General features: G+C 43.8%; 2 protein-coding genes across 4 annotated transcripts; both read right to left on the bottom strand.

Annotated features, from left to right (window-relative positions):
* Positions 1-412: 412 nt before the first annotated feature.
* On the bottom strand, positions 413-6,735 carry kif3b (kinesin family member 3B). 3 transcript variants are annotated; one of them, XM_055048577.1, is made up of 9 exons: positions 6,583-6,733; positions 3,885-5,362; positions 3,695-3,796; positions 3,077-3,199; positions 2,729-2,847; positions 2,498-2,614; positions 1,577-1,682; positions 786-997; positions 413-699 (listed from the first exon to the last, which is right to left on the bottom strand). In XM_055048577.1, exons 2-9 carry the CDS (start codon positions 5,274-5,276, stop codon positions 594-596), a joined length of 2,277 nt encoding a protein of 758 aa, XP_054904552.1. In that variant the 5' UTR covers positions 5,277-5,362; positions 6,583-6,733; the 3' UTR covers positions 413-593. The 3 variants fall into 3 exon arrangements, with proteins under 3 accessions (XP_054904552.1, XP_054904553.1, XP_054904554.1); XM_055048578.1 differs by lacking the exon at positions 6,583-6,733 and adding an exon at positions 6,279-6,425; XM_055048579.1 differs by lacking the exon at positions 413-699 and having other exon boundaries at positions 901-997; positions 1,577-1,717; positions 6,583-6,735.
* A 902-nt stretch (positions 6,736-7,637) lies between these two features.
* Positions 7,638-11,891, bottom strand: pofut1 (protein O-fucosyltransferase 1). Its single transcript, XM_055048263.1, has 7 exons — positions 11,747-11,891; positions 11,400-11,521; positions 10,429-10,611; positions 9,842-9,954; positions 9,533-9,725; positions 9,090-9,332; positions 7,638-8,214 (listed from the first exon to the last, which is right to left on the bottom strand). The coding sequence occupies exons 1-7, from the start codon at positions 11,883-11,885 to the stop codon at positions 8,014-8,016; spliced, it is 1,194 nt and encodes a 397-aa protein (XP_054904238.1). The 5' UTR covers positions 11,886-11,891; the 3' UTR covers positions 7,638-8,013.
* Positions 11,892-17,667: the final 5,776 nt, after the last annotated feature.

The raw sequence follows: 17,667 nt of genomic DNA, 5'->3' as shown, positions 1-17,667 counted from the left end.
TCTAAGCACCTCCATTCAAGCAGTGCATGATGTAGTAAATGAATGAATTTATGAAGGAGACGACATGCCTGCAGGATTTAAATGAGGACTTTGAGGATTGCAGGTTTAAGGCACCTCGGAACCCTGATGTGTCTGTAGTGGTGGGTTACCCACCCGCTGGGATGCTTCCATCCTTTCCTGCCTCTTTCTGCCAGAAGATCAGCATTTATTGATCACAGCAACGGTCGTGTCATCTGCTCTCTGACCGTCAGATACAATCAAACAAATAAAAATCACACGCATGAAGTTTACCACGATGTGACAGATTGACGTAAAGAGAGAAATATGCAGACATGGACTGGACCCTGCAGGTGATATTCATATTAAGAACTTAGTGATATTTAAGACAAAGAGTCAGAGATGGCAGAGGAGGTCTCAGTGTGATCTGGGGCTTTATGCATGGCAGCTGTTAGCAGTGATGTGGTGACAACTGAAACTAGAGCAGCGGTGGTCTTAAAGGTTCCTTTGGCTCCTGACCAAACAAACCCAATCCTCTAAGAGTCTTAAAGTGGGAAGGTGCACAAAGAGGTTGGTGACGGCAATGGAAGAAGGCGTCACTTGGGCACCAGGCCACGGGATTGTGGGTAGAGAGGGGATGCTGGACTGCAAGGGCTGAAAGGGGAGGTCGGCGTGCTCGACTTCTTGCTTGTTCTGGGTCGACTGAAAGACAGGAAGCAGTGGAAGAAGACGGCTACACGACAAATAACTATTTCTAAACAGATGAAAGTGGCAGAGGGCTCTCTTACCCAGACTTTGGTTTCTTAAGGCTGCTGCTGGCACTTGCAGGCGGAGTTGGTCCCGAGCTGCTGTGGAAGCCTGAAGCGTCTACTTGGATCTCATCCTCGTCTCTTAGAGCGTCCTCCAGAGCTGCTGCCACCTGTGGAGCGATGACTGGCTCCTGGTACTCCTTAGTGGTCCGAGAAGGCAGGTCCATGTCCAGCAACAGGATGTTTTCAGCCTGACAGAACCCACAACAAACACACACACACATCGTTCTATCTTTTCAAAGAGTTTACACCGACTTCCATTAGTTTCTATAGGCTAACCCTGAGAACCAAATCAAACCTTTAGTAGTCTGTTCCTAACCAGAACCAAAACCATACCTTTAACCCGAACTGGTAGAGTGCAATAGACATAAAAAAAGTGAGGACCTCATTGGTGAAATAATGAAAGTGGTTCTCTATATGCAGCATATACAACTACCCTCTCACATGTATTTGTGCCCATAAAAGGACTTTGTATCGACTTCCATTCATTTAGAAACTGCATTCATGTCTAACCCTGATGTTTATCAATCCATTCCAGATTGACCCCAGTGATCAAACTGAGATCAAGTTCAGTTTATTATTCAACTTGGATAAAAAGTGTTTTTTTCTTAAGGAAATGCAGAAGATTGAATCAAGTCACTGACTTAGCAGCAGTCTCCCATACTGAGCTTGCATGTAGCGACCAACGACTCCACTTCTGTTTGAAAAGACGATCATCATTGTCCTCCACTCAGATGTTTGTTTCCGAAACAAAGAGAAAAGCAGCTCACTTTGTATCTCATGTCAGGCTTCATCCTCATGGCGATGTGAGCATGGTGACTGAGGGGCCTCCTGTAGCCCACGGCAGACAGGGGCCGGGACAACATCTGATGGTCGCTGGAGCAGCAGGACGGAGAACACAACAGGTCACACTGCAGCACAACAGGTCACACTGCAGCACAACAGGTCACACTGCAGCACAACAGGTCACACTGCAGCACAACAGGTCACACTGCACAACAGGTCACACTGCAGCACAACAGGTCACACTGCAGCACAACAGGTCACACTGCAGCACAACAGGTCACACTGCAGCACAACAGGTCACACTGCAGCACAACAGGTCACACTGCAGCACAACAGGTCACACTGCAGCACAACAGGTCACACTGCAGCACAACAGGTCACACTGCAGCACAACAGGTCACACTGCAGCACAACAGGTCACACTGCAGCACAACAGGTCACATTGCAGCACAACAGGTCACACTGCAGCACAACAGGTCACACTGCAGCACAACAGGTCACACTGCAGCACAACAGGTCACACTGCAGCACAACAGGTCACACTGCAGCACAGCTCTGCTTTTACATGGTCAGTTAGAACCAGATGCATAAATCTTTCTAAATGGAAGGAATTTAAGTAAGCACATAAAATACATAACTTACTTTAGAAATCAACGAAAATATTAGGATGACAATGATGAAACTGTAAAAGTCTGTTTCATCCATGCAATCCATCCTCAGATACCTGAAGTCGCCACGGTGATCGGTCCAAACTAACTGAATTGCTCACATTTGCACCGGAAACGGATCTGATTGCTTTACGCGTAAATAGGAAATGTGTAGATTAAAGGTGTTTTTAGTTAAGTTGAGATTTCCACTAAGCTCATGACGGATTGAACCAAACTCCAGAGTAGTTTTGAGCTTACTCCTCAATGCGAGTGATGGCCTTCATCTTCCAGCACTCTTCCTCATCGTCGAAGAAAGCCCTGTTGAGGATTTTATTCTTTTCCTCCAAAGGAATGAAGTTTTCGATGATCAGATGTCTGAAAGATAAACATTCAGAATTCATAATCATAGATGTGTCTTATGAAATCATTCACGGCAAAAAATAAAATGAAGCTGCAGACGCGCACTGAGGGGGGAAATGTGTTCCATACTTGAGTTTGAGTTCTCTGGTGAGCTCGTTCTGCGTCTGTTCGTGTTCCTGCCGCTCCTTGATGTGCTCCTCCTGGATGTCCTGAATTTCTGCCTTCACCGCCTGCAGCTTGGAAAACAGCTGCAGGACACGAGATCCAGAGCAAAAGGTTAGTTTGACCAAAAAGCACAACAAATCTCAGTACTGAATTTAACAGCCAGGAACATATTCTGCACATGACTTCTGTAAACCCGCAATCCCGATTTACCATAAAACACATTTTTTATGTTATGCTGATTTATTTTAACACTACATAGCAAGTTTGGTCTGAAAAAGAATAAAAAAATAAATTTAAAAAATCAGACATCACCTTTTTCAGCTTCTTGGTCTTGATGTCGACCTCCTGCTGCAGAGAGCTGTAGGTCTCCTTCAGCTCCAGAGTCTCTTCATCACGACTCTCCATCTGCTGCTGCATCTCTCTCTCTCTCCGTTTCTGGAAGCAAACATTGAAAGCCAGGGCTTCCTGAAATGACTCTCACCAGGCCTCTGAAGACAATCAGCTGTGGCCAAGCATCAGGCAGATCTACCACAACATGCATCAAATCCAGAGGATCAAAGCACTTCACACTCTGTCTCCAAGTTGCTGTTTTAATCTTTAGTTTCTTGTTTTGTCCATTTAGTGTTTCAGCATGAAGAGTTTGGGTACTGTTCCTGTAACAGATGCTTCAATTTGAATTTTACCTACCAGCTCCTACAGATGAATAACATCATCTGTAAGAGTATGTAAGCATGTTTTTATTTGGTTTCTTTCTATTTCTTTCTCATTATGGTTTTCAAATTTCTTAGGACAGAAAAGCAACCGTCACAAATTGTGGAATAATTCAAAACATGCAGAAACACTGTTGGTTTGAAATGTGCCAGAGTGTTTCTCCGTCATTCCTGTAAAAACTCCCCTTCAGTTAGCAGTTTGTTTGGACCATGAGTTCACCTGTTCAGCAATCTCCTGCCTCCTCAGCTCCAGCATCCTCTGCTGCTCATTGGTGTGATCAACAATATTTTTCCCACCTACAAGAAGCTTGCTCTCCATCGCCTGAGTGACGCACAAAGTTGAAAAGAATCAAGTCAGAGTGGAAAGCACAAAGAGAACAAAAACCTCTAGATTATTTTTTTTTGCTTACCTTAACTTTAGCTGCAAGCATTTCACCGACTTCTCTTTCTTTCTTCAAGTCTTCCATTTTCCTCTCCTTTTCCCTGAGCAGCCGATCCTTCTCCTCGGCCACCAGACTGTGGTCCTCCAGGACGGCCTTCTTCTCTCGCTCCAGCTTCTCCTGCTGCTCTCTCCAGTAGTCGCCGCCTCCTTCTTCTTCGTCGTCCTCCGTCTCTCCGTCCTCCAGGTCTTCTCCGTCGCTTCCTTCCCCGCCCCTCCTCCTCTGCCTCCTTTTTTTCTTCTTCCCCACGCGTTTCTCCAGCTGCTCCTTCAGCCGGGCGATCTCCTCCTGGAACTCCCTGAGCAGGGCGTCCTTAGGGTCCTCGTTGACGTGCGGTTTATTCTTGATGTTCTTGGCCCGGTTGGCATAGCGTAGCGTGGTCAGGGTCTCTTCGACGTTGTAGGACGCCGGGCCGATGTTGGCGACCATCACAGTGCGGGCGTTTCCCCCCAGGGAGTCCTGCAGCAGGCGGGTGAGTTTGGAGTCTCGGTAGGGGATATGGCTGCTCCTGCCGTCCACCAGAGCCGAAATGACGTTTCCCAGGGCGGAAAGCGACAGGTTTATCTTCGTGGCTTCTTTCAATCTCTCGCCTTGAGCACCGGTCTTTGTTTGCCTTTCGCTTCCAGCCAAATCCACCAGGTTCAGCTTACCCACTCTGATGTGGTTCTCTCCATCCACGCCCAACTCGCTGCACTCCACCGTGATGACAAAGATCGCGTGAGATCGGGAGCTGTGCTCGTTCATGTTCGTGGCGCCAACCGAACGGTTCTGGTTGCCCACGTTCATCACGTGTTCGATCTCCCGCGCGCTCTTGGTGACAAAAGACGAAAGGTCCTTGACGTACACACCCGTGTCGGGCCGCTCCCGGAGCTCCAGGCGGTGGGACTGGTCTTTGGAGAGCAGGTCCCGGATCTCCTCTTGGTAAATTTCCAGATACGACGCTCTGACGAGGTACTGCTGATTCTGGGAGCGTGAAATGTGCGTGAAAATGTGCTCAAAGGAGTTGGGGATCACCCCTCTCCTCTCCGGATCATTTCTCACTCCCTCCATTGTGTACGTCTTTCCTGTTCCTGTTTGGCCGTAAGCAAAAATGGTCCCATTGAAGCCAAGGAGAACAGAATCGACCAAAGGCCGGAAGGTTTCATCATACAGATCTATTTGTTTCGAGTTACAGTCGTAAACTGAATCAAAAGTAAAGACTTTGGGGAGTTCGCTGGCTTCCCGCGGGTTCCTGACCTTGATCTGACCCAGTTTGACATCAACAGAAACCATTTGCTCAAATTTAGAGGCCTTCTCTTTGTCATTCATAGGACGACAGCGGACCACCACCTTGACGGACTCGGAGCTCTTGGTCTTGGACATGTTGGGAAGCAGTGGCTGGTCCTCACGTCTTGGCACCTCGTGTCCTCGCAGCTTCAGAAAGGCTTCACCGGAAAAGACGGCGGCATCTGGAGAAGGTGGGGCAGACACAGGGAGTTCATTCATCTCAGCAACACTCAAATGTTTTCGTAAAGATTTCTTAGAACTTTGGTTTGTTTTCTTCTCGTTTTCAGTGTAGTACAGTACCTGAAAATTTTCAGAGGAAGCATGTACTGTTTTTACTAATATTTAAGAAGTCGATGTGTGTAAGCCTCTTTCCTGGCCTTAAACAAAGGGCTACAAAAGTCATTTTGTAGGCTGCAGCTATCCTTAATTAGAGCTCTTAACCACACATGGAGAAGTCAACCATGTGGCTGAATCATGAAAATTATGCGAGAAAGAGACGCCCAATCTTTACGGGTGGTTAATTCCTTTGTATTCTGCTGCTTGGATTCCAAACTAAAACCTGTATCAAGGATCATGCTGCATGTCATTCACAGTAATTGAGGAAACGAAACAAAATGGACTCAAAGCTTTGGACCTGAATGAAAAATGGAAATCACCATCGGCCAGGAGAGGCCTGATCAGTGCATTTCCATGGTACATTGTCTGACAGTTACATTGTATTGGACACAACTGTATTGTGTGTACAAATCTCGGTTCATCCCTCAGGTTTCACGTCCTCTATGCCTGGATGATTCATAGGTAAAAGCTGAAACATTCCTCTGATGATGTCAGCTAAGAGACTGGAAATGCCAGAGAATAAACTGATGAAGACTATTAAAATATCGCAGCATTTTTCAATAAGCATGTTAAGAATGAATAACAGGGCTACGTTTAAGGAGAGTTTTCCAAACTGATCAATAAAACCACAGCATCCACTGGAATAACAGGGTTTGAACTGAGCTATTCATACATTCATCAGCTCGGTCGTTGGTAACAGTGGCGGTTAATGCCGTCCGAAGCCACAAGCCTAAATTAGCTAACGGAGTTAAGTAAACTAACCGAAGCAGCAATGAATGACAGCCACTGGGAGCAGTTTGTTGGTCAGCCTCTTCTCACAAAACAATTATTACACGTAAAATTCACGTCAGAAACCAGCGATCCGTGTAGCAGCTCAGCTAACGCTAGCTTAGGTGAGATTCGTCCCGGGCGGAGGGAGCGCAGCACCGGCCTAGCAACGCCAAACACACCGAGGGCAACCTGGGCTACCAGGATGGTAGCACTGCCTGGCTAACAGTCTGAAAGACGAACTGCTGGGGTTAAAAACGAACATGAAACCCGCGGACTGTCGGGGTTTGGAATGTACCGGTGAGTAGTGCTGTTCAGTCCAGAAGTCCCATTGCAGTCGAGTGAGACCTGCCAGAGAAAATTCCCTCGGAAGCCTGGAGAAATCAACCGAAAATGGCTGCGCATCTCTTCGGGTGTTTACGGTAAGTCGCGCTGCCAGCGTCTTCGCCACAAAAGGGGCGTCAACATCCGGTCCTTTTTTCTTTTTTTGGGATTCGCTCCTAGATCATCAGGTAAGGTCCAACAGTTTGATCATTTCTATTGGAAGACACTGTGGCTCCTTACAGCGAAAATTCCGTAAAGATAATTGTCCCATAAAAAAAAAGAAATTCGCTCAGCATCTTGATTAACAGAAACCAACCTTTTTATAGATTTACACCCATGGAGATTAGGTCAGGTTAAGCGGCTTCTCCCATATTAAAGAGTGATAACTGACCAATATAATATCGGTAGAATTATTGGTCAGATTTCTAATTCTGAATGAGATTAACTACAGATTTACGATTCACGTAAATCTGTAGTTTCACGATTTATTTTTTTAGCCTTTATATTTTTTTGACAAAGTTTTTATTACTGATTTGATCAATGGATGTATCTTCAACATGTTGGTGATCAGTATGTATGTTTTTGTTTGGACTGCGTGGGAACGCTGGGCTGTTTGACCTTTTTTTTGTTAAGCCTTTAATATCTTAGCATGCACAAATATTTGACCTTTTTTTGTTTTGAAGAATAGGGGACAGGGGCTTCCTTCCTTCCTTCCATTACTTTAACACTGCCTAATGGATGTAGAACTGATTTTTCTAATACTGATGCTACATAACGGACATGCTGGCCATTAATTTTCAGCAACTAAAAAACCTTATGCCAGCTGATGAAATCTACTTATTAAATAAAATATGACAGTCGCTTTGAAAAGAATGACTTGAAGAATGTTTTTTCTTTAGATACATGAGTCTGAAAAATTGAGGCACTTGTTTGAAACGTCAAAATGTTTTTGCTTTCGTCTCAGGAAATCAGCTGATGAAACCAAACTTTGAGCTGTACATGAATGTGATTAAAAATAAATACATAACATTCTTAGAATACTGATTTATTGATTAAAAAAATGTGAACTCCAAACTTAAATGAGTCTTGAAGGATGCTGTTCTCAGCGTTCCAAGTAGTGCTTGGTCCTGGCTAATGCCGCTTTTCTCTGCATGAAAGGCAGATGATCATCACGGACAGAGGTTCACAAAGCCTCTAAGATGTGTTAAAAACAAATGAGCAGCAGCAGACAGATGGTGAAGAAGTTCTTTAGGAGCTGGAAAACATGTCAAAACAGTTCCCAGGGTAGCAGCTCTAATTCCCAGCCTTTTCCTCTTCAGAGTAAAGCTGGACCTGCCTCTCTGAGACACTACATATGAAATATCCTCATGATCCGTTGTACTATTCCTTTGAACTTGTCCCCAGATCAGAGTTCTTGTTTCGGTCCTTTCTTTGTGTTGGTCGGCGTCTCGATACCAAAGAAAGAGGAGGCCAGGCCGCGGACGTCTCTTTCTCTTTTCACGAATGCGGAGAAGGAGGAGACGCAGTTCCCGATGAAGTGGTCCGCCTGTCCCAAGATGTACAGGTCAGTTTGGGCCAAGTCCGGCTGCAGGCTCACCACCTTCACCTGCAGAGAACCACAGGGAGAGCTGCTGTTAAAAGCAAGAGGGACCAAAGCTGGGCTGGCGCTGAAAGACAAACTGACTACAGAAAGACTGAAAGCTTCCAGGATTTAAGTATAATTTAAGTTTCACTCATTTTTGCGGTGCTATTTTAGAAATATCTGCAATATTTTTTCCTAAGAAAATCCCTTCCAAAATCTACAAATAGAAGGAAAAAAATAAGTACATTGGACACAAACATTTTTATTCTTTAGAGAAATTAAAAAGCTCAATTTTTGTTTCTTGCCATATTGCTGTATGACTGCCACCTACTGGTGGGAGTTAGCATCACCCAATCCCAGTCTTCTTGACAATTTTTGTGCAATATTTACATTAGCATGAATAAATCGGTTTATTTTGCATGAACAACTGGCAGGACTGGTTCAGCGTTGCTGTAGGAGGAGCAATTTTTGCACTGCTTACTGTTATTAGCTTTAGAATTAAGCCAATCCTGGCGGCAGCACGTTGCACTAGCTGTGTTAAGTCAATTCTGATTTCTTCACTTCCTGTTTGAGGCGCTGCATGTCTGGAGAAATATTTACTCTGGTTGTTGGGTTGTGCAGCTGGAAGCATTTTGTCCCCTCTTATTCATTTGTAGCCAGTTTTGAAGCAAAACCATGGAAACAAAGGACTGTTTTTACAATCAAGAACAGCTGATTAGCGTCTCAAAAGTTCAACTAATTCCTGAACTACAACCCCAAGTCAAAGAGGAGTGAAAGAGGAGGATCATAGCTGCCCTACCAATCATTTCCCGACTTCGTCTCACTGCTTAGCTTCTGTACCAACAGACAGATATTTAGAGAAGCAGAGCTGCTAACAACTGAGCTGCTTGACAACCCACCTTGCCCTTAAAGAGCTTCTCGATGTCTCTGCTGTGGGACTCGGAGTCGGTGGCGATGTAGACGGAGCGAGCACCGGTCTTCCTCACCCAGCGCTGCACGGTCCGGCTGATCTCCTTCAGGTCGGGCAGGCAGGCGTTCATGGGAAGGGGCGGGGCCGTCTGGCGGTTGTAGCCGACGCACTGGGGCGACGCCATAAAGTGAGGCCCTGTGTCGCCGCTCTCCAGCAGCCGGCAGGCGTTTTGCTGGAGAAAAAACAGGAAGAGGCCATTCAGAACCGGACCTGCTGAGGTCTGACAGATATTAGGCCTGCGATATATCAGGAAACCATGTGCATATATCTATATTTTCTCCATCACATTCTCTCCTCCACTGTTACCAATATGTATGAACTGTGAGCCTGATCTACAGAACCTGATATATAGAACCTCTCCCATCATCTGACCCAGTCGATGCCGATCCTCAGGTGGATGCCCACATACGGTCTGACCAGCAGGGCGGCAATGTGCTCCTCTCCCTCCTTCACCATTTTGGGTGACCATACCACGTAGCGCTGCAGACCCACATGCTCCTCCACCACTGGGAACTGGGCCGGTGCGCCGGGCAGCGCCAGGACCGGGTGCTCAGAGGCCGGGAACCTGTTCCAACACGGGGAAATCAAAATCCATACAGCTAAAAATAACGATTAGATTGATCCAGAGCGGTTCTAATACACTACCAATGATTTTGTCCTTGTGTACAACAAAGCTCTTACTTCTTGATCCACTGAGGTTGGTGATAAGCGCTGAAGGAAATCCCTCCGAACAGGATGGACTGGTCAAACTCCACGCCCACATAGTCCCAGAATGGGCCGAAAGGATTGCCGTCCTGGAAATGGATCAGAAGCGTGAGTCCAGGCTTCACTGGGAAGGCACCCAAATGCAGATTTGGGTCGATACCGGTAACCAGATTGTTCATATCGGCCCAATTTTATTTATCAGACCAAGACTGATATGTTAGAAAATGACTAACATCGGTCGATACCGACGCAGCAGGAGGCAGAACCTTTTCAAACTCTCCAGTGTTTTACTGGGACTTTTTGTGATGGACCAACACAAAGCATTGTGGGCTGAAAGGAAAATTATAAATGCTTTTATAAACATATAATAAAAATGTGTGGTGTGCATATGTGCCCCAGTTACTATGATACACCAAAATAAATGCAGCTCAGCTATAGAAGTCACAAAAATAACAAACAGTTTTCTTGTTTTGAATTTAATCTTTGTATAAATGCAGCTGTTCTGTGATGGGTTACAGATCAATCTATCAATCTACTGGGATTGAGTATCTGTGACCTCTGACCTTCATGGGGCAGGTCTTCTTGTCTGCGCTCCGCTGTGCTGCGGTCTCAAAGCAGTAGGCCTTCCTCTGGCCTGGGGGCCAGTATTTGGGAGCAAGCACCTCCATAAAGTCCTCCAAGCTGACCACACGGTGGTAGGCAGACAGCGCCCCCAGCTGGAAGAACTCCCGGTACGGAATATGAACCTGAAGAAGAGAGAAAAGGAGCATTACGCCTCTGTGAGGCTTTTAGTTCAGCCGCATGAGGCGACACGATGACATGTTTCTCTCCAGGTTGAAATGGTTTTTCATTTGATAACATAAAAAAAAATAAAAAAACATGAGTTGATTGTATAGAAATTTCATCTTTGGGAAAACGTTCATGTTTCAAAACTGTTTTGTGTAATTTTTTAAATAAAAGCGGAGAAAAACAGATTGAAATCGGATTTGGTCTGAAAAGAAAAATGCTGATTTTATTTTTGACCCCAGACTTACAAAAGAAATCGCAATTGAACCTATAAATATATTTTTTTAAATAGTTGACTGGACTAAAGTTAGGCCAAAGCTATTATTATTACTTGAGCTCATTGCTAAGGCTATGTGAGCAGGAGATGAGAGACTTTGCATAAACATGTAGCTAATTTTAGAATGAAACAAAAGGAAAAATGAGAACAAGTTGCATCTGCTGACAGCATAATTGAGGATTTCATTTGGTCTGTAGTTTAAAATGGAGCGCATTTCCAATCAGTTAAGCCCATTTCACACATAAAACATGAAAGTAGTTTCAGAGTTGTCTCTTAAATTACACACCAAATATTTATTTTTGTGTGTAAGAACCATTTTGTTAAGGCTGGTAGTCAAGCTTTAGAAATATAAAACATCAGAAGGGAGAAGACCTTTGATCTGCTCTAGAAGCCTTACTTGACCTTTGAACAGGAAGTTTGTTCATCCCTAATCCAAGGTAAAACCCTCCAGGAGTTCTAAGCTGTACTTACATTAGTGTAAGGCGGGGTGTGGTGGCGGTACACTATCCAGGGAGGGACCGCCAGGGTTCGGTTCAACATCTTGGCGAAGGCGAGAGATCCCAGGAAGTGGTCCGCCTGGTTCCCGAAGCGACCTGGAGGAGAAGAGCAGGAGGTTTAATGACCCGTCATTCCTCCATCACTGCGAACAGCTTTTAGCCGAGTCCTGGAAACACCTCCAGACCGGAGGCATTTAGAAACCATCTGATGAAAGCACAACTTCTAGACTCACTAACCAAACTTTTAAATCTCTATAAACTTCTCCATATGAAAAGTTCAATTTCAGCAGCAGAAAACACAGATATAAAGCCAGAAATTACCCATGCAGGGGCAGTAGAGGACGTAGCCATTTTCATCCCATTTAAGTTCTTCAGTCGAACCCCGACAGGCATGGAGGAGAAGAAAAAGAAATCCAAGTTTTCCTCTGAAAGGATCGCCTGCTTGTAATCTGACCGCCATTGCGGTTCATTGCGCTTGTTCTGCAGTTCACTGGCAGCTGGCAAACGAGGGCTTAACTCAATGCTGCCCCCGCGTGGTAGACACCAGAACAGCTAGCAGCACTTTTTTTTAATTCAATTAAATTCAATTCTGAATCTATTTCTAAATGGAAATAAATACTTCTTTTTAATCGCACTTAAATAATTACATTTAAACATCGAACCTATTTTAATATTAGATAAGGGAAACCAGAATTAATAAAATACAGTGATAGTAATAATTTAATTTGTCAAAAAAAAGAAGCTGTAAGACACATGTGTGTAGGTAATTTATTAATACACCTTGAAGGCAACTGCTCATCATAACAGTGGAAGGTGTTCAAGCATGAATGTTCCAGGTCATGCCACGGCCTCTCATGCAGACTTCCTCTCTTTGACTCAGGATCTCCAAAACAATTATTTAAATTATTTAAACAGCCCCAGACCGTCAAACATTTACTACCATGTTGACTATTGTTGACGATGATGAGAATCATTTTATTTTCTCTGTATTGTGTTAGCGTAGCAATGTCAGAGTTGTTGATTAGCTTTTGGAGTATTTTGGGTGAAGTCTCACCATTGTTTAATGTTTTCCCAATTATGGATAATGACCCACTTGACAAAATTCAAACTTGACAGATAAAACTTGGCAGACATGTTCTTTTTTAGAGATTTCTTGATTCCATAGATGAGACAGTAATCAGCTGTGGCAAGTGACACTAAAATCAGTTTTCATAGAAATATCTGTGCAGCTGTTGGAAAATCCACCCTGGTCAGAATGACTTTGACAGTACCAGTGCTGTCACATCTTTTATGTTGTGGACTAGTTGAATGCTGCAGGCAGCGGGATTTGACTTTTCCTACAGTATCAGTGTTTACACTCAGTTTTATGATGATTTTCTGTTTGCAGATGAGGTTCTGTTTACAGAAGTTTTCAAAGTGAGTGCCTCGGCACTAGAGGGCGCTAGGGGGTTTTCAGAAAACCAGCAAGGTGAGAAAATAAAAGCAAAAACACAGAAACTGAGTCTAATACATTTTTTTAAAAATCAGAATGTTTTAAGCAGCTTTTATCATCAAATCTATTTTTTTTATCATTGTGATAAAACACAACTTAAAATAATTTATTTAAATGTTCATTTACCTAATTCCATCCTCCTTACTGGCTGCTAGTCAAATTGATCAAGCTGCCTTTGGCGTAGAATGGTCTACCCAAATGAAAAATACACGAAGCAGCATTTACCAGTATGCTAAACAAATGTAATAATTATTTAATAGAGAATAAAAGTGACAAAGAAAATCATTCTAAAGGTTGATGTGTTATTAAATATTTGTGGCTGTAGTTTTATTCAAGCTGGACTGAGGGCAACTGTGAAAAAATTAATTGTTTTATGTTTGTGAAATCAGGCCTGGTGGATCAATTTTGAAGACACAGAAAGTATTTTAAATTATTTTCTCTTCCACATTGTCATTGTAGTAGTAATAAATAACCTCTACCTCTTCAGACATGCAACACAAGCAGAAGCCTAAAATATGAATGATTAAGACCACCAAGCCTATATGGACGACCAAAGGTGCTAAGAGGGCCTGAAAAGTATAAGCTTCCTGTTTTCTTCTTTGGCGTCTTCACTTAATTGGTAGGACAAAAAAGTGCTGAAAAACCATCTCTTCCCAGCACAACAGCTTTTATTAAAAATCATGTGTCTCTCCGAAATTGCAGTGTTTCCATCAGGCACGTTTATTTTCATGTCATTTTATGGTTAATAGAAATGGAGCTAGTGGTGCCTTGCATCCTGTGTACGAATCCTGCACGGTTCTTCATGTTCTCCCTGTGGATACGTGGATTCTCTCTGGGTACCTTCACTTCCCTCCACTGTCCAAAAACATGGCTGTTGTCTTTGGGTGTGAAAGTGCATTCATGGACTGCCAACATATCTAGCCCAATGACTGAACCCTGCAAGGATAAGTGGGTATAAGTGATGGATGTTTGAGACTTGATTATGTATGACGAAATGCTATTCAATATAAATGCATAAAGTGCCTCCAAATCCGAGGCTATGGTCTTGAGCCGGAAAAGGGTAGAGTGCCTTCTTCGGGTCGGGGAGGGTGTCCTGCCCCAAGTGGAGGATTTCAAGTATCTCGGGATCTTGTTCAAGAATGAGGGAAAAAGGGAGCGGGAGATCAACAGGCGGGTTGGCGCGGCGTCTGCCGTGAAGCGGGCGCTGTACCGGTCCATCGTGGTGAAGAGAGAGCTGAGTCAAAAAGCAAAGCTCTGGATTTACCGGTTGATCTACGTTCCCACCCTCATCTATGGTCATGAGCTTTGGGTCATGACCGAAAGAACGAGATTACGGATACAAGCGGCCAAAATGGGTTTTCTCCGTATGGTGGGTGGGCTCTCTCTTAGAGATAGGGTGAGAAGCTCAGTCATCCGGGAGGGACTCAGAGTAGAGCCGCTGCTCCTCCACATCGAGAGGAGCCAGTTGTGGTGGCTCGAGCATCTGGTCAGGATGCCTCCTGGTCGCCTCCCTGGTGAGGTGATCCGGGCAAGTCCCATGATGAGGACACCCCGGGGAAGACCCAGGACACACTGGAGGGACTATGTCTCTCGGCTGGCCTGGGACCGCCTTGGGGTTCCCCTGGAAGAGCTGGAAGCAGTGGCTGGGAGAGGGAAGTCTAGGCCTCCCTTCTGCAGCTGCTTCCCCCGCGACCTGACCCCGGATAAGTGGAAGAAAATGGATGGATGGATAAACCTCTGAAGTTTTCTATCTTCATCTTCTGATTTCAGCAAAAGGTTTAAAAGTGAGAAAGAGAAGAAGCAAATGCATCTATTTCGTCAAATCGGACTCCTCTCCTGAATCAGATGGAGTCGATCAGTTGAGCGACAAAGACTTGAGTGGAATGAAGGGCAGTACTTCCAGAACGCTGTCATTATTTGGTCATCAATAGATCTTCACATGTGTGCTCAACATGGCCAGACTCATGGAGCGGGGTAGGCATGGCAACACATGGCCTTAAGGGGTGCGGTCATGAAACTTTGATTTCAGACGTGTGGACTCTCTGCCAGCCTGCCGTGTTTGACTTGAACTAAATGATAATTGGTTAAATATGTCACATTAAGGAGCTCAATATCCACCGCTGGGAGGCTGGGCAACACATGCCCTGTGATCTGCATACAATTTGTTGCTGGTAATTTACTCCAAATCAGAGAGGAGAAGAGATTATTAAGATGTCACAAAGTTATGACCAGGAGCTGAAACAAAGAAGAGTAGCGTTTTCCTTTAGAGTCCTACAGACTTTTCCTAATCCCGCTACAACCTCCAGCTCGGCCAGTTCACTGCAACATACTCTCCTTTTGTACTCAATCACACGTTTTTTTTTTCATTCTTCTTTTTTTCTCTGACGCCCGACAGCTGGCTGCTCTTTCCTTCTTTTCCTGTGTCGTTGTGTGTGTGTCTGCTCCTCCCCCATCGCCTGAACACACACTGTTTTTCATTGTTAGCGATGACAGCAATGATAACAATGCAGAGAACCACAACTCACAGCCCCAGTATGCAAAAGAGAGTCGGAACGAGAGACACTTTCTCTCAGGCCGGCATGTTTCTTTGTTTGTTTGGGTATTTTTTTTTTGGATAGAAACAATTAAATTAAAGGCGGAAAATGTCATCCCGTAGCCTCCGTTTCTGCTTCTCTTGACTCACTGCTTGGCGTTCTGACAATTTCATTTCCCTTTTTGATGCTTTAAGTTCCTCATACGCAACACCTCACCTTGTGTGGCAGCAGAGGAAGACGTTTGCAACTCATTAGAAAATGTGTGCACACACACACTCACACAAGTATGTCACTTCTGCTGCCCCTGGTTTTCCACTGTGTGTGTTAATCTGGTTGCTGTTGGTGTAGAGTAACAGGCCTCTCACAGTGGCCTGTAACAAGGCAGCTGAAACCTTTCTGTGTGGTGATTGACAAGCTGGCTTTCAGTTAAACTCCACACTGTCATTTCATACTTTCATCAGAAAAAAAAAAAAACGAAATAAAAAAACATACTATGTTTGCATCTGACTTTTGGTGCAAACATTTTGTTTTTGAAGCTTAGATGACAGAGCAAGAAGAGATGAACTTTCTTGAAAATAATTGCAAAAATGAATCCGAACATCAAATTTTAAGGACTTTTGTTTTTTTTAAAGATAATTTGCGGATTGAAGAGAAGACCAGCTGAATTTAACCCTTAATTTCTCATTAAGGGTTTTTCACAAATCAAACCAAAGTGTGGCTCGGGGTCCACTTGTGGTTCTTGGATTGATTTTTGTGGCCTCCAATTGCAGTTCAAGACTGACACAAATGTGCAGCAGAGGTGCAAAGGAGCAAATTATTACGGGCTTTCTTAAAATGAAACCATGACATATAACACGAGGCATTCTTTATTTTTACAATGAAACTTTTTTTTATAAAAGTATAGCCTGTCTATGCAAAGACTCCTAAAGGAAGTCTTTGCATAAACTTTGCAACTGCTTTGCAAAGTCTCTATATATTTTCATTATTATTATTATTTTCTTTTCCTTTTGACACAACAATTTTGGCACATGTCAAAAAATTTGGACACTCCTGGATTAAACTTTTTTGTTGATCAGTGTTTTTAAGTTTGTGTCAAATTACATAAAAAGCCACAAAGCAAATGAATTCAATTCTACAGAAGTACTGTCAGAGCTTGGAAATAGATTCAGGAGCAGTAGCTCGTTTCACTAACAAAATTTCTCATTAAAATGAGATTCAAAACTTCCTAAAACGAAAAGGTTGATGAATTTTCAATCTCATTATAACAAGAAACTTTGTCTTTAAAGTGAGAAGTTTTCTTGTTCCAACAAGAATGTTTTTTTTTTTTTTTTTACTGAAACGAGACATTTTCTGTTCATAATGAGCTACTCTCGTCTCGTTATAAACAAGAAACTTCTCGTTTCAATGAGTAATTTAACAAGATGCTGTTATTAAAACGGGAAAACCTTGTAATAGAAAGATGCAAGCTTGTCAAAACAAGAAACTTTCTTATAACAAATTTTTAAAATCTCGTTAAAAGAAGAACGTTTTCTCGTTCAAACAAGATAATCAGTGTATGTTGTCTTTTTCAAAAGGTCACATGACATTTGTGGCTCTATGTTAGTTTTATTTGACCCTCCTGAGGGAACAGTACCCAAAAGTACCCAAACCTTTTGAACTTCTTCATATTTTATCACATTACAACAACCATAAATGCCTTTTATTGCAATTTCATATGAAAGCCACTGGGATCAACATCGTCATCCCAGAATCCTTAACTGTTCCAGTTTCAATCTGTTCAAAAAGTTACCAGCAGAGGCAGAGTCATGTCTGCTGTTATTTTTATTCCCAACTCCCCTCCTCACCCTGTGGCGTTGCTTCATGACTTTGCTGTTTCACCAGACCGGACTCGGCTCCACCCTTCACCTTATCAACCTGCTGCAGGCTGCTCACATCAGCCGTCTTTAGTGCGATACCCTCACCTCGTCACAGAAAACTCCAGAAAATTCAGCTCAGATAGATACCCCCCCCCCCCCACCACCCTCAGCCTCTCCTGCATCTACACAGGGTTTATCACAGGCCAGCTGCCCGGTGGTTACATCATGGTCAGAGGAAAGGGACCTTTAATTCAAGCGTCATCTGAGCAGCCAGTTGCATGTCCTGAATTTCTGTTTGAGCCTCACTGACATGGTTGGGGGGGCCTGAGCTGTCACTATCTTATCAACAGATAGAGTAAA

The sequence above is a fragment of the Poeciliopsis prolifica genome, unplaced genomic scaffold (assembly GCF_027474105.1).
Source record: "Poeciliopsis prolifica strain line A6 unplaced genomic scaffold, Auburn_PproV2 SCAFFOLD027, whole genome shotgun sequence".
Lineage (NCBI taxonomy): Eukaryota > Metazoa > Chordata > Actinopteri > Cyprinodontiformes > Poeciliidae > Poeciliopsis > Poeciliopsis prolifica.
The sequence above is the reverse complement of the archived record's forward strand: the minus strand, read 5'-3'. Positions and strand labels throughout refer to the sequence as shown.